The sequence below is a fragment of the Octodon degus genome, unplaced genomic scaffold, assembly GCF_000260255.1.
Source record: "Octodon degus isolate 3935 unplaced genomic scaffold, OctDeg1.0 scaffold00001, whole genome shotgun sequence".
Classification (NCBI taxonomy): Eukaryota; Metazoa; Chordata; class Mammalia; order Rodentia; family Octodontidae; genus Octodon; species Octodon degus.
This window is the reverse complement of record NW_004524577.1, coordinates 8,906,998-8,918,310: the sequence shown is the minus strand read 5'-3', so window position 1 is coordinate 8,918,310 and position 11,313 is coordinate 8,906,998. Positions and strand designations below refer to the sequence as shown.

The 11,313-nt window shown below is 55.8% G+C and overlaps 2 protein-coding genes across 3 annotated transcripts in view; one reads left to right on the top strand and one right to left on the bottom strand.

Annotated features, from left to right (window-relative positions):
- The first annotated feature begins 1,977 nt into the window (after nucleotides 1-1,977).
- Nucleotides 1,978-7,000, top strand: Prss8 (serine protease 8). The gene is made up of 5 exons (XM_023699757.1): nucleotides 1,978-2,285; nucleotides 4,141-4,303; nucleotides 5,533-5,804; nucleotides 5,886-6,052; nucleotides 6,141-7,000. The coding sequence occupies exons 1-5, from the start codon at nucleotides 2,198-2,200 to the stop codon at nucleotides 6,462-6,464; spliced, it is 1,014 nt and encodes a 337-aa protein (XP_023555525.1). The 5' UTR covers nucleotides 1,978-2,197; the 3' UTR covers nucleotides 6,465-7,000.
- A 60-nt stretch (nucleotides 7,001-7,060) lies between these two features.
- Kat8 (lysine acetyltransferase 8) overlaps nucleotides 7,061-11,313 on the bottom strand; it is a 13,294-nt gene continuing 9,041 nt past the window's right edge. The window contains exons 6-11 of one of the 2 annotated variants that reach the window (XM_004622993.2): nucleotides 10,061-10,150; nucleotides 8,210-8,350; nucleotides 8,030-8,123; nucleotides 7,775-7,925; nucleotides 7,498-7,652; nucleotides 7,061-7,219 (exon numbers count right to left, since the gene is read on the bottom strand). In XM_004622993.2, coding sequence (XP_004623050.1) covers nucleotides 7,155-7,219; nucleotides 7,498-7,652; nucleotides 7,775-7,925; nucleotides 8,030-8,123; nucleotides 8,210-8,350; nucleotides 10,061-10,150 — 696 coding nt within the window. In that variant the 3' untranslated portion in view covers nucleotides 7,061-7,154. Of the gene's footprint in view, nucleotides 7,653-7,774; nucleotides 7,926-8,029; nucleotides 8,124-8,209; nucleotides 8,351-10,060; nucleotides 10,151-11,313 lie in introns of both variants that reach the window. The other variant, XM_004622992.2, reaches the window with a different exon arrangement.

Sequence of the window (11,313 nt, the reverse complement as noted above, 5' to 3'; positions counted from 1 at the left end):
CACGTGGCCTTGTGGTATCACCAGGGACAGGCGAAGGGGCTGAGAACTTGGAAGAAGCCCCAGGAGAAGGGCCCCGCCCTCCCGGGCACTGTGAGTCAGGCCTTCGGCTCCCAGGAAATGTGTCCCGAATAACGTGGCAGCTCTGTTCTCTCATTCCTGCCCTAGGGCGGGGAGGTAAGGGGCCAGCTGGTTGTGTGTCACCTGCCCAGTGGAATTGGTGTCCCCAGCACCTGCCGCATACTTCAGCTCTAGCTCACACCCTGCTGCCCCTCCCACTAGCGCAGGGAGGCCTTGGGGTGAGAGCTAACCCCCAAATACATATCCCACGAATGCCGCCCCACTCTTGGAGGGGCTCCTAGCAGCTGCCTCCAGGATGCGGGTGCTGCCTCTATGAAGCCCGCTGCCTCCCCCACCGACTTGTGCACCTTCCTGCATTAAACCACCAAGGCACAATGCAGTCACCATGTCCTGGGAGCCACAAGGCGCCCTCATCTAGGGGAAAACACCAACATCCACAGAAAAAGGGCAAGTGGGGCTCTGGCAGGGGCAGAAGGTAGCCACTGTGAGTGGCCATGACCAAGGAGCTGCCTCTAGAGCTGAGTGGGGAGGCAGCTGGGAGGGAAACAAGACCTCGCTGGGGCGAGGGAAAGACAGAGGACCTTGGCCCTGTTCCCCATGTCCGCCACAGGGAGATGCATCCACACCTGCTCTGCATTGCCAGCCGGCCATCCCTGCAGACACAGGACACCCGCCTTCTACCCACACCCGCCCATGTCTCCCAGAGTCTTGTCTCCTCCTCCCATTTTAGACCCCTTCCCAAGCCAGCTAGCTCTAGGGTGTTGCAGCCTGAGGTTCTGGCTAGAGGTCCAGAATCCCGGTCTTCTGGAATGAGAGTGGGGAGGAAGAGTGTTTTTCCTCAGGCTTCACCCAACACATATCCCAGAGGCCACAGATCCACGCCTGCAGAGCATCCATAAGACCTTCACCAAGTGGCAAGGCTTTCTCTCCCTCTACCCAAAGCCATTGTCATCTCTGCCTTAATACTTCGTAAGCCCTCAAAAACGAGGCACAGAAGCGCACGCCCGTGATCCCAGCATTCTCTGAGGCTGAGGCAGGAGGACAGCCTGGACCACTGTGTGATTTAGTGAAACTGGTCTCAAAATAAAAGATTAACAAGGGCTCAGGGGTGTAGCTCAGTGTGAATGAAGGCCCTGGGTTCAATCCCTGGTGCTACAAAAACAACCTCAGTTCTTGGAAGTGCTTCCTTGAAGGACCCCATTTTTGGCACTTGACCCCCATCTTGTCCATCATGGTTCCTGGTTTTAAGTAATTTTATCATTGGCTGTTTTTGTTTTTGGTTTTTTTGAGACAGGCTCTCATTAGTGGAGACTGTATAGTAGAGACTGTCCTTGAGCTCACTACGTGGCCCAGGCTGGCCTCAAACTTCAGGTGATACTCTTCCCTTCTCCTCCGGAGTACTGGGATTATGGGCGAGGCCACTGAGCCAGCGGCTGTGATTTTGTGATCCAACTCTGCACCCCTATTCAAAGTATCACGGATGGAATCTATTGTGTACCTTGAGCCCTCGATACAACAGGTTCTCAGTAAATACCGGGCGCTGCCGGCCACACTCAGCACCTGCAGTGGAGGCTGGAGATTTCACAGAAAGGCCTGGAGTGGCGCTGGCCTGGGTTCAGTCACCTGGCACGAGGAGGGAGGCAGGGAAGAGCAGCGGCCCCAAGACAACAAAGGCTGGGCAGCCCCTGGCAGGCATAACCCATCCGGGAGACCTGAGACACCCAGAGACGGTTGGCCCCGGCCACCAGGGTTTCCAGACCGCCTGGGGCTGCTGCTCTCCGTGGCTCGCCAGCCTCCGCCCCACGCCCCCAGGACCTGAAAGGACTCGGGACTCAGGCGGCTGGGAAAGGCTGAGGAGCCGGGTCAGGAGGGCGGGGACAGGGGCGGAGCCGGCAGGTAGGTACCCTTCCCCCAGCAGCTGCCACGGAGCAAGGCCACACAGGTAGCTGAAGACACTCATCCTCTCCTGGCCTGAGAAGCCAGCCCTGGACACCTGCTCCACCTTACCGGCAGGAATTCTGGGATTCCTTACCTGTGAGCCCACACCTGGATCTGCCTTTGAGACCAGGCCTGGGACCAATCCTTCCCTTTTGTGCCCCGGTGGCTGTTGTCCTGGGCCATGGCCCACGGGCGGGGCCTGAGGCCCGGGCAGCCCCACCACACTGTGGCCATTTTACTCTTCCTTGGACTAATCCGGCTGGGAATGCGTGAGTACCTATGAACAGTGGAGGGAATTTGGGGGCCACGCACTAGAAGGTGGGAGTGTAATCCTTGGGGCATCTCTTCAGAGTTCAAGAATCCCTTGCCTTCTTAAGGCTAGAAATTTGGGCTGAGGCAGGAGGATTGCAAGTTTTGGGGTTGTTTTGTTTTTTGTTTTTTGGGGTTTTTTTTTCCCCCGGAACCAGGGATTGAACTCAGGGCCTTGCGCTGGCTAGGCAAGCGCTTATTCTACTGAGCCATCTCTCCAGCCCCAGGATTGCAAGTTTGAGGCCAGCTCAGACCACTTAGGAGACCCTATCTCAAAATAAGAAAGGCCTAGGGGGCCAGGGAAATAGCTTAGTAGAGTAAGCGCTTGCCTGGCAAGTGCAAGGTTCTGAGTTCAATCCCTGGTTCCAGAGAAAGAGAGAGAGAGAGAGAGAGAGAGAGAGAGAGAGAGAGAGAGAGAGAGAGAACGAACTAGAGGTATAGCTCCCCATTCTCTGAGTTCAACTCCCGAACTCGAGGAGAAAAAGATCCCCTGGCCTCTAGCATTGTTTTCCCCTCCTCTGTGGTGTGTGCAGTGTGTGCATGTGTGGTGTGTGCCAGATTGAGGGAGGTCCTCTTGTGCGTAGGCAGGGTGGCTTGGGGGGACTCGGGCTCCCTCTTACCCCTCCTTCTCCCTCTCTGCCCTTGACCCTCTGCTGGCCTCTTGCCTCCCAAGTGCTCTGTGAGGGAGGAACTTAGGCCTTCGCTTTATGGATAAAGACAAGGGGTCCAGTCTGGGACCTTAATGAGGTCCCAACACTTTACTGCACTGGGAGCGCGGCACAGGGGTAGAGCGGTAGGTTGGAGCCCCAGGAGACAGAAACCCCTGTGCAGGGAAGCAGCCGGTAAGTGGCGTCCTTGGATTTAGGCTACAGCTGACTCCCAAGAGCAGTGCCTGAGGCCACTTTGAGAGAAATAAGCCCAGGGTTTTTCCTTTGGAGGCGCTACAGGCCACATTCCTCACCTTGCCAAGCCCCCTTTCCTCACCTCTGAAGTGCAGCTGATTTTGTCCTCTCCTGGGGCAGTAGTGAGGATTCTAAAAGATAAAGGAAGTGAAAGCTGTGGCTGGTCTGTCCTGCCTTAATGCTCACTAAATAGTAGCTATTGTCCTGGATAGTGCAGTGTGTGTGGTGACCTGGTGAGGCACAGCAGGTGGCCTTCACTCCTGGTGGCTTCATGGGGTGGGCATCTCACAGCATGGCACAGCAGCCCCCTGAGGTTCATCAGCTCATCCCCATCCACTGCTCCATGGTGTACAGAGTGCTGGGGACCTGAGAACGTCCCAGGTGAACACCCAGGTCAGTGTGGCTGAAACACAGTCACAGACCTAAGAGCAGTCGTGAGCTAGGCAGGTCAGGAAAGTGGGGCCCACAGCACCCAGAGGCCAGGCCTGGCTAGATGGGAGGGCAGCACGCAGGGCTGCTCCTGACATTCTCCACAGCCAAAGCATATAAGCACCAGCCTTCCCACCCAGATGGCTGACCCAGACTCTAATCCCCCATGCACAGAGCAAAGGGCCAGAGGCGAACAGGACCAAAGTGCAAAGGGTGGCTGGAGTAGGTATACCCTAATGGGGTCCTGGAATGTGTTTTAAGGTCAGTGTGGAGTCACGGGAGGCAGGACCGAGGTAATTAGTGGACAGGAGGGGTGGAGGTGTCCATGCCTGGTGAGCCAGGAATGAGGGCAAAGGGCAGGCTGTGAACCCACTTCCCTGGCTTTAAACCGGGTCTCCTGAGACATGGCAGCCTGGCAGAACTAAGGACCTGCTTGGGTGGGCACCCTGAAGAGCCTGACACCTTTCCCTTCCTCCCTGGGCAGCCTTCTGTGGTTCGGTCTTCCAGTCCCGCATCACAGGAGGCGACGACGCAGCCCCTTCGCAGTGGCCCTGGCAGGTCAGCATCAACTACCTCCGCGAACACGTGTGTGGTGGGTCCCTCGTGTCTGAGGAGTGGGTGCTGTCGGCTGCCCACTGCTTCCCCAGGTACAAGCTGGGCCGGGTGAGGAGCGGGGAGGGAGTCAAAAGTGGGCCGGGGGAAGTTCACACGGGCAATCCAGAATCAGGTTGGGGTTTGGGTTTTTTCCTTGCAGATTTTAGATATATTTTTTAAAAAACAAAAGGTTAAAAAAAAAAAAAAAAAAACCCTTCATTTCCAATGCTGCTGAGAAGGATGTCCATCCCTTCCAGGAAGAGCGGGGACACGGGGCAAGTGAGAGGCAGCTCGGCCCTCCTGCCCCAGCTCCTCCTCAGTCAGGTAACTGCTGCTGGGAAGTTTTACAAGCAGAGAAGTGTGGGAGTGGAGGGCAAAGGTTGCCTTCTTCACATATCCTGTCTGGCCGAGCTCTCTCTTCACACATCCTGCCTGGCCTAGCTCCTGGCTGTTCTCTCCCCTCAGCTCTTAGGTCCCACCTTGGGGCTTCCAGGGCAAACACACAGGTCGACCAGGAGGCTCAGCCTGGCTCCTGTGCTATACGGCACGGCCGAGTGGCAGCTTCCTTAACAATGCTTACGACTGCCAGAAGGGCAGTCAGGGACATTACAGCGTGGGGACTGGTCTGGGTTTAAGAGTATCAGTAAAGTAAGTCAAGTGTGGCGGCCTGTATCTGCAATCCTAGCGCTCTGGGAGGCTAAGGCAGAAGGGTTGCAAATTCCAGCCTAGCCTTGGCCAACTTAGTGACTTAGTAAGACCCTCATTCAGACAAAAACAAAAAGTAAAAAGCCATAGCTAGGGACATAGCTCAGTGCAAAGCCCCACTGGAACAACAACAACAAAACCCCCACAGTTTAAGTCTGAAAGTGAAGGTGTTTTTGTCTGAATGAGGGTCTTATTAAGTCACTAAGTTGGCCAAGGCTAGGCTGGAATTTGCAACCCTTCTGCCTTAGCCTCCCAGAGCGCTAGGATTGCAGATACAGGCCGCCACTCTTGACTTACTTTACTGATACTCTTAAACCCAGACAAGTGAAGGTGAGGGATTAGAAGGGAGGTCACAGGATAAATCTAGGCCTGGAGCCCGGCCAGGGATGGGGTTACACCTGTAATCCCAACACTGGGAGGCTGAGGCAGGGGGATTACCAAGATAGCCTGAACTACAGTGAGACTTCAAAAAACCAAAATCAAACTAGGCCTTAAAGGGATCAGTACACCATAAGGCAGCAGGGACCAGAGAACAAGGCAAGGTCTCCAGGTCCCAGCCTTTGCCCTGTGCCTGCAGTGAACACAAGGTGGAAGACTACGAGGTGCGGCTGGGCGCCCACCAGCTGGATTCCTTCACCGAAGGAAATGAGATCCGCGATGTGGCCCAGGTCATCTCCTACCCCACCTACCGAGAAGAGGGCTCCGAGGGCGACATTGCACTGGTCCGCCTTGGCCGCCCCATTACTTTTAGCCGCTTTATCAAGCCCATCTGCCTCCCTGCAGCCAATGCCTCCTTCCCCAATGGTCTCAAGTGTACTGTCACTGGCTGGGGCCATGTAGCACCCTCAGGTGAGTGGTGCGGGATGCTCAGCAGTGTGGAGGGGAGACTTAGGGCAGGAGGCCACTGCTAAGCACCTTCCGTCCCCACAGTGAGCCTCTCAGCCCCCAAGACCTTACAGCAACTCGAGGTGCCACTGATCAGCCGTGAGACGTGCAATTGCCTGTACGCCATCAACGCCAAGCCTGAAGAGCCCCACACCATCCAGCAGGACATGGTGTGTGCTGGCTACGTGATGGGTGGCAAGGACGCCTGCCAGGTAGACAGCCAGGGCTGGGATGGCGGAGCGCACAGCTTGGGGGGGGGGGGCTGGTGGGCCCTAGCTGTTGTGTCGCTTTTCTCCTCAGGGTGACTCCGGGGGCCCACTCTCCTGCCCTGTGGAGGGCATCTGGTACCTGGCAGGGATTGTGAGCTGGGGTGACGCCTGCGGGGCCCCCAACAGGCCCGGTGTGTACACCCTGACTTCCAGTTACGCCTCCTGGATCCAAGAGCATGGAGCACCACTCCAGACTCACGTGGTGCCCCAAGTGCAGGAGTCCCAGCCTGACACCCACCTCTGCAACAAGTCTCTGTCCTTCAGCTCCAGCCCAAGTCAGGGCTTGCTCCGGCCCCTCCTGCTGCTGCCACTGAGCCTGACCCTGGTGCCCCTTCAGCTCCTGGCAGAGCACTGAGCTCTGGAACTGGTCCCACTTCGAGGACTCACAGGTCATCCCCAAGGACATGCCCTTTGGGCCTGAGCCCTCCTTGGCCACCTCCTCCTAGGACTCTGTCCTGATTTTTGAGCCTATTCTTCCAGATTGGCTCTTTCGAACTGTAACCCAGGGTCAAGAGTTTATAGCCTGTGGCACGGTCAGGGCCACCAACCACTTCTACCGCTCTCTGCAGCCTACTGGCTGGGCTCCTGGATAGCTCCCAAGAACCCTTAGCTCCAAACACGGGCCCCAGCTCCCACCCGCTTCTATGAGACTGAGTGGCTACTGAGCCAATCGCTGCTGCAGGGCTGCTCCCAGCACTGCCGGCCGACAAGCCCATTGCCTGGCTGCCATTTTCCAGGCTTGCCTGCCTCAGAGACAGGAACAGCCTCAATCTTGCCCAGTTGGCCACCAAGCCACATCTGCTTGCTGACTGCCAGACTCCAGAGGACTGAGCCCCCACCGGAGCTGAGCTGGGGCTTGGGTGGGGGTGGGGAATAAAAGATCAGGCAGGAGTGAACTGTTTTGAGCACAACTGGCTGTGTGAAATGAAGGATGTCAAATCTGGGACCCTCCCACCTCTGAAGTTCTGCGCCACCAGCAGAATTTACTTTATTAGAAAACGACAGAAGAGGTCTGTACATATTTACAGCTAGGGGCAGAGGCTGCTCACTTCTTGGAGAGCTTGACTTGCTTGTGCTTGGGGGGCGCCCACTTGAGGCACACGGAGTCCACTGTGGAAAGGAGAGACGAGTGGCAGACAGGGCCTCTGCGCCAGGCGGGCTCTCCCGTGACAGCTCCTCTCTGGGCCAGCCAGGTGAGGAAGCACCAGGGGGCGGCCTCAACCTTGGGTGGGGTGGAGGCAGGGAAGCTCCACAAGTCGCGTGCCCTGGGCTTCATCCTGGAGCTGGTCTGACTGGTCTGGGATCATGCGACAGCTGTGAGGCAGCCTTGGCTCCTACAGCCTTCACACCTACACCCCCCAACACGCACGGTCCCATCCCCCACCCACCTGTGATGGGTGGCTTCTTATACTGGGCACTTTTGAGGTGCTCCTCTACAAGCTTGGGTGTGACACAGATCACGTGCTGGCCCTTCCAGTACTTGACCATGTTGAGGGACTGCAGGGTACTGATGATGTCATTCTGGGTGATACTGGTCATCTGGCTGCAGAGAGGGATCAGAGCAGGTACTGCAGATAGGCCCCTCCCACCATGATTCCAGGAGGCCTCCCTCCACAGGCTCTGGATGAACAGCATGCCCTGGCTGTGGTGTGGTCTGGCCCTCACCTCAGGTCCTTGATTGACAATGTGCCCCGGAAGTCTCGCAGGATCTCCAGCAGGACCCATGACCAATAGCTGCGGTAGCTGAGTTTGCCCAGGTCAGACAGGGGCTTCTCTGGAGAGCCTACTGTGCTCTCTAGCTTGGATAGCTCATAGCCTGGCAGGGACAGAAAGAGGATTCTGAGACCCAAGCCACCCTGGAACTCCACCCCCAACTGTCCCCACAGCTGCCCCTTCCCAGACAGGGCAGGGACTACTCACTGAACGCTATGAGAAACTTCCCATAGCCGCGGCGCTGGTAGGGCGGCAGGGTGAGAATGCAGGCCACATTGTTTCCGTCTGGAGACTCCTTTTCCTGGGGGGTGTAGGTGCTCAGGACCCGGCAGCTCATCCCTACTTTATTCCCTGCCCCTCTCCCACCTGGGCTCCCTGACCCAGCACCTTAGAGAAGTAGCCGACGATGTGGGCCCCTTGCCTGTCCACTTCAGTCAGGATGTAAAAGACAAAGGGCTCCACGTCAAAGTACAATGTCTTGTGATCCAGGAAAAGCTTGGCAAGCAGACACAGGTTCTGACAATAAATCTGAGGGGTCGGGAGGCAGAAATAAGCTCGGGGGGCAATCAGGATGCCCCACCCAGCCTGGCCAGAAGCAGCTGCCCTGCTTCTATGCAAGTGCCAGGGTCCAAAGAGCAGCCAACCTCCAGCCAGGGAAAAGTGGGACCCTCACCAGAGCAGCAGGATTTAGACCTGGAAGGAGTCTGAAGAGTCAATTTCTGGTGGATAAGAAAGCCCACAATCAGCTGCTGGCAGCAAACATGTAACTACAGAGCCGAATGAATCGAATGAATCGGGGTTCTAAATTCAGGCAAGGTGTTTTACAGACTTCACAGACATGAACTTGTTTCAGAATAAGGGTTTGTTTTTTTTTTTTTTTTTTTTTGGTTCCTCGAATGCCTTCAGGGCACTTTTGGCCAGCGGGAGAGTTGTGAGGTTCGAACTCCAAAGAACTTGTTTCAGAATGGCAAACCGAGGCTCAGGGAAGCAGGCGGCTTGCCACAGGTTCCACGATTGGCAGTGCCAGGGCAGGAACCCACTGCGAGTGAGTTCTGGGGTGCTCACAGTGGCCCCAGCACTGCCCGAGGCTGAGCGTTAAGTCAGCTGGAGGAGGCTGCAGTCTGGCGGGGAGCCTGAGTGAGCCTGCCTGCCCCGTTACGCACACCCGGCTGGACCTCACCGGTCTCCTAGCAGCGCAGCCAGAAACCCTCTCAGGCTAGCATCAAAGAGGACAATGAGGCCTTTCAGTTGGCTTCAAGGCACACACTAAGAGGATCTCTGGTTTGTGAACCTTCTTCCTATCTGTCCTTCCATTTGACCTAATAACTGTGTGAGTGCAGCCTGCTAGTCCCAACTGCCTCAGGAGGAAGGGGAAGCTCCTGGGCGGAACTGTGCCTGAGGTCTCACCACAGGCAGAGGGAAAGGAGCAAAGGCCCTCGCCTATCCACAGGAGCCCACCTAGGCTCAGGAGGAAGAGCAACAGGAAGGGCTGCAGCAGAGCGCGTACTCCCAAGCACGGGCTACCTGGGCCCCAAAAGGTCCCTGACAACAGTATGGGCTGTGCTTACTAAGCCTTTCCCAGCTGTCGGGAGGTATGCCACACACTTGACATTTGTAGTCTCATTTATTCCACCACCAAAACCATTAGGTAACTAATTATGACTCTTGTCTTATGGATGAGGAAACAGGAACAAAACAAGGTTAAGCAATAAGCAATTGGTCTGAAATCAAGCAGGAAGTGAAGGACAATTGGAAACCTGGATCTTATCTTATACTCCCTTCCAAGGGCAGCCAATGCTCTCTGTGAGACTTTCCCAGACTGACTAGCAAAGGTCAAGGGTGAACAACAGCTCCAAAGGTCCCTCCTTAGCCCCTGAAGTCATTCTGCCAGGAACAGTGGAATTCAGCCAACATGGGCCCCAGAGCTCCTGGACAGAAATCTCATACAAAGATTCCCTCGCAGGCAAAAAAAACCCCAAAACACCTTTCCACCAGAGGGAACAAGATGTCTATAGCAGCTTCAGGCAAGATACTCTCCGTTCAGAAAAAAAAAAAAAGAGAGAAAGTCTCTGTTCTGGGTTCCTGAAGGACCCCCATTAGAAGTGCTCAGGGACTCAAAGGACAACCGCCCCAAGGCTGGCCTCTCAGGGCTGTGTTCTCTGTGCAGCAACCATAGGACAGTTCAAGAGGTGCCCTGGGTCTCCCCAACCCCCTATGCCCCCTGCACCCCCAGCTCACCTTATGGTCTTTGCCATCCACCTCGTACACAGAGATGTTGCTCTTGCGATAGATTTCCTTCCCTGGCGGCTGCCGCCACTGACACTGACCCTGGGGGTGGGGACAAAGGAAGAGGGGCTTGAGACGCAAATTTCTCCACTAGGTACATCTCATCCTAGGCTGTGTGGCTTGGAGCCTCTGCCTCTGTTGCCCCGTGTGTAGCCCCTCCACTCAGTGCTTTACCTAGATCAGGTAATCGCCCTTGGTTTCTTCATCTGTTTCCTAACCAAGTCACAGAGAAGTTAGTAACTTCCTCAAGCTCAAGTCCATGTTGGCCAAGCCCTAAAGGACATTCATCCATGACACCGGGTTTCCTAAACCACACAGGTTCGTGTCAGAGCCCACACTTGGGGAAGCACCCCCATGCCTTGACCTGTAGAGGACCCCGGCCCCGGCCTCCCACCCGAGCACACAGTGCGAGTCCCAGCAATTGGGCAGTGCCTGCTTCCTCCTCTGCACTGAGGAGCCCAGCATGGGCTGGTCTTACTGAACATGCAGTAAAGGGTAAAGAACTCCAAATATACTGTCCCCATCCCAATAAGAGAAAACTGCTGGGCATGGTCTAAGCACCTGCCTGGCAAGTGCACGGACCCGGGTTGGATCCCTGCTACCGCATGCTACCATTCCAGCCACCTAAACTGGGCATGGTGGCACACGCCTGTAAGCCCAGCACTGGGGAAGCTAAGACAGGAGGATCACTACAAGTCTGAGCTGCACAGCAAGACCCTGTACCAAATAAAGTCTGCCCATAGCCTAGGTAATTTACAGACTTAGCAAGACTCTATCTCAAGATTTAAAAAAAAAATGGCCAGGGGTGGTGGTACATGCCAGTAATCCCTGCACTCAAGAGGCTGAGACAGGAGGATTGCCTTGAGTTTGAGACTCTTGTGAGCTCAAGGCCAGCCTGAACCACATAGCAAGCCCGGTCTCAAAAAACAAAACAAAAAACACAGGCCAGGAGATAGCTCACTAGTATAAGCATCTGCCTGGCAAGTGCAAGGTCCCGAGTTCTATCTCCAGGACTGAAAACGAAAACAAAAACAAAAAAAAAAAAAAAGAGAGAGAGGAAACAGATCTAGAAAGAGCCAGCAAGTTGGCCAAGGACCCCCCAGCAGCAATGGCAGAGCCAGGAATCTAGACCTCCTTCCCCTCGGGCCCCTGCTGCACTGACCCCTCTGAACACGTCTGTGCCCTCGGCTGCATGCTCACCACCC

Bases quoted from the DNA above. Each gene is read 5' to 3' on its own strand.
- Prss8 (XM_023699757.1), top strand. From the start codon at position 2,198: ATGGCCCACGGGCGGGGCCTGAGGCCCGGGCAGCCCCACCACACTGTG. The intron at 4,304-5,532 runs GTACAAGCTGGG...CTGTGCCTGCAG, and splicing joins GCTGCCCACTGCTTCCCCAG to TGAACACAAGGTGGAAGACT. The intron at 5,805-5,885 runs GTGAGTGGTGCG...CCGTCCCCACAG, and splicing joins GGGCCATGTAGCACCCTCAG to TGAGCCTCTCAGCCCCCAAG.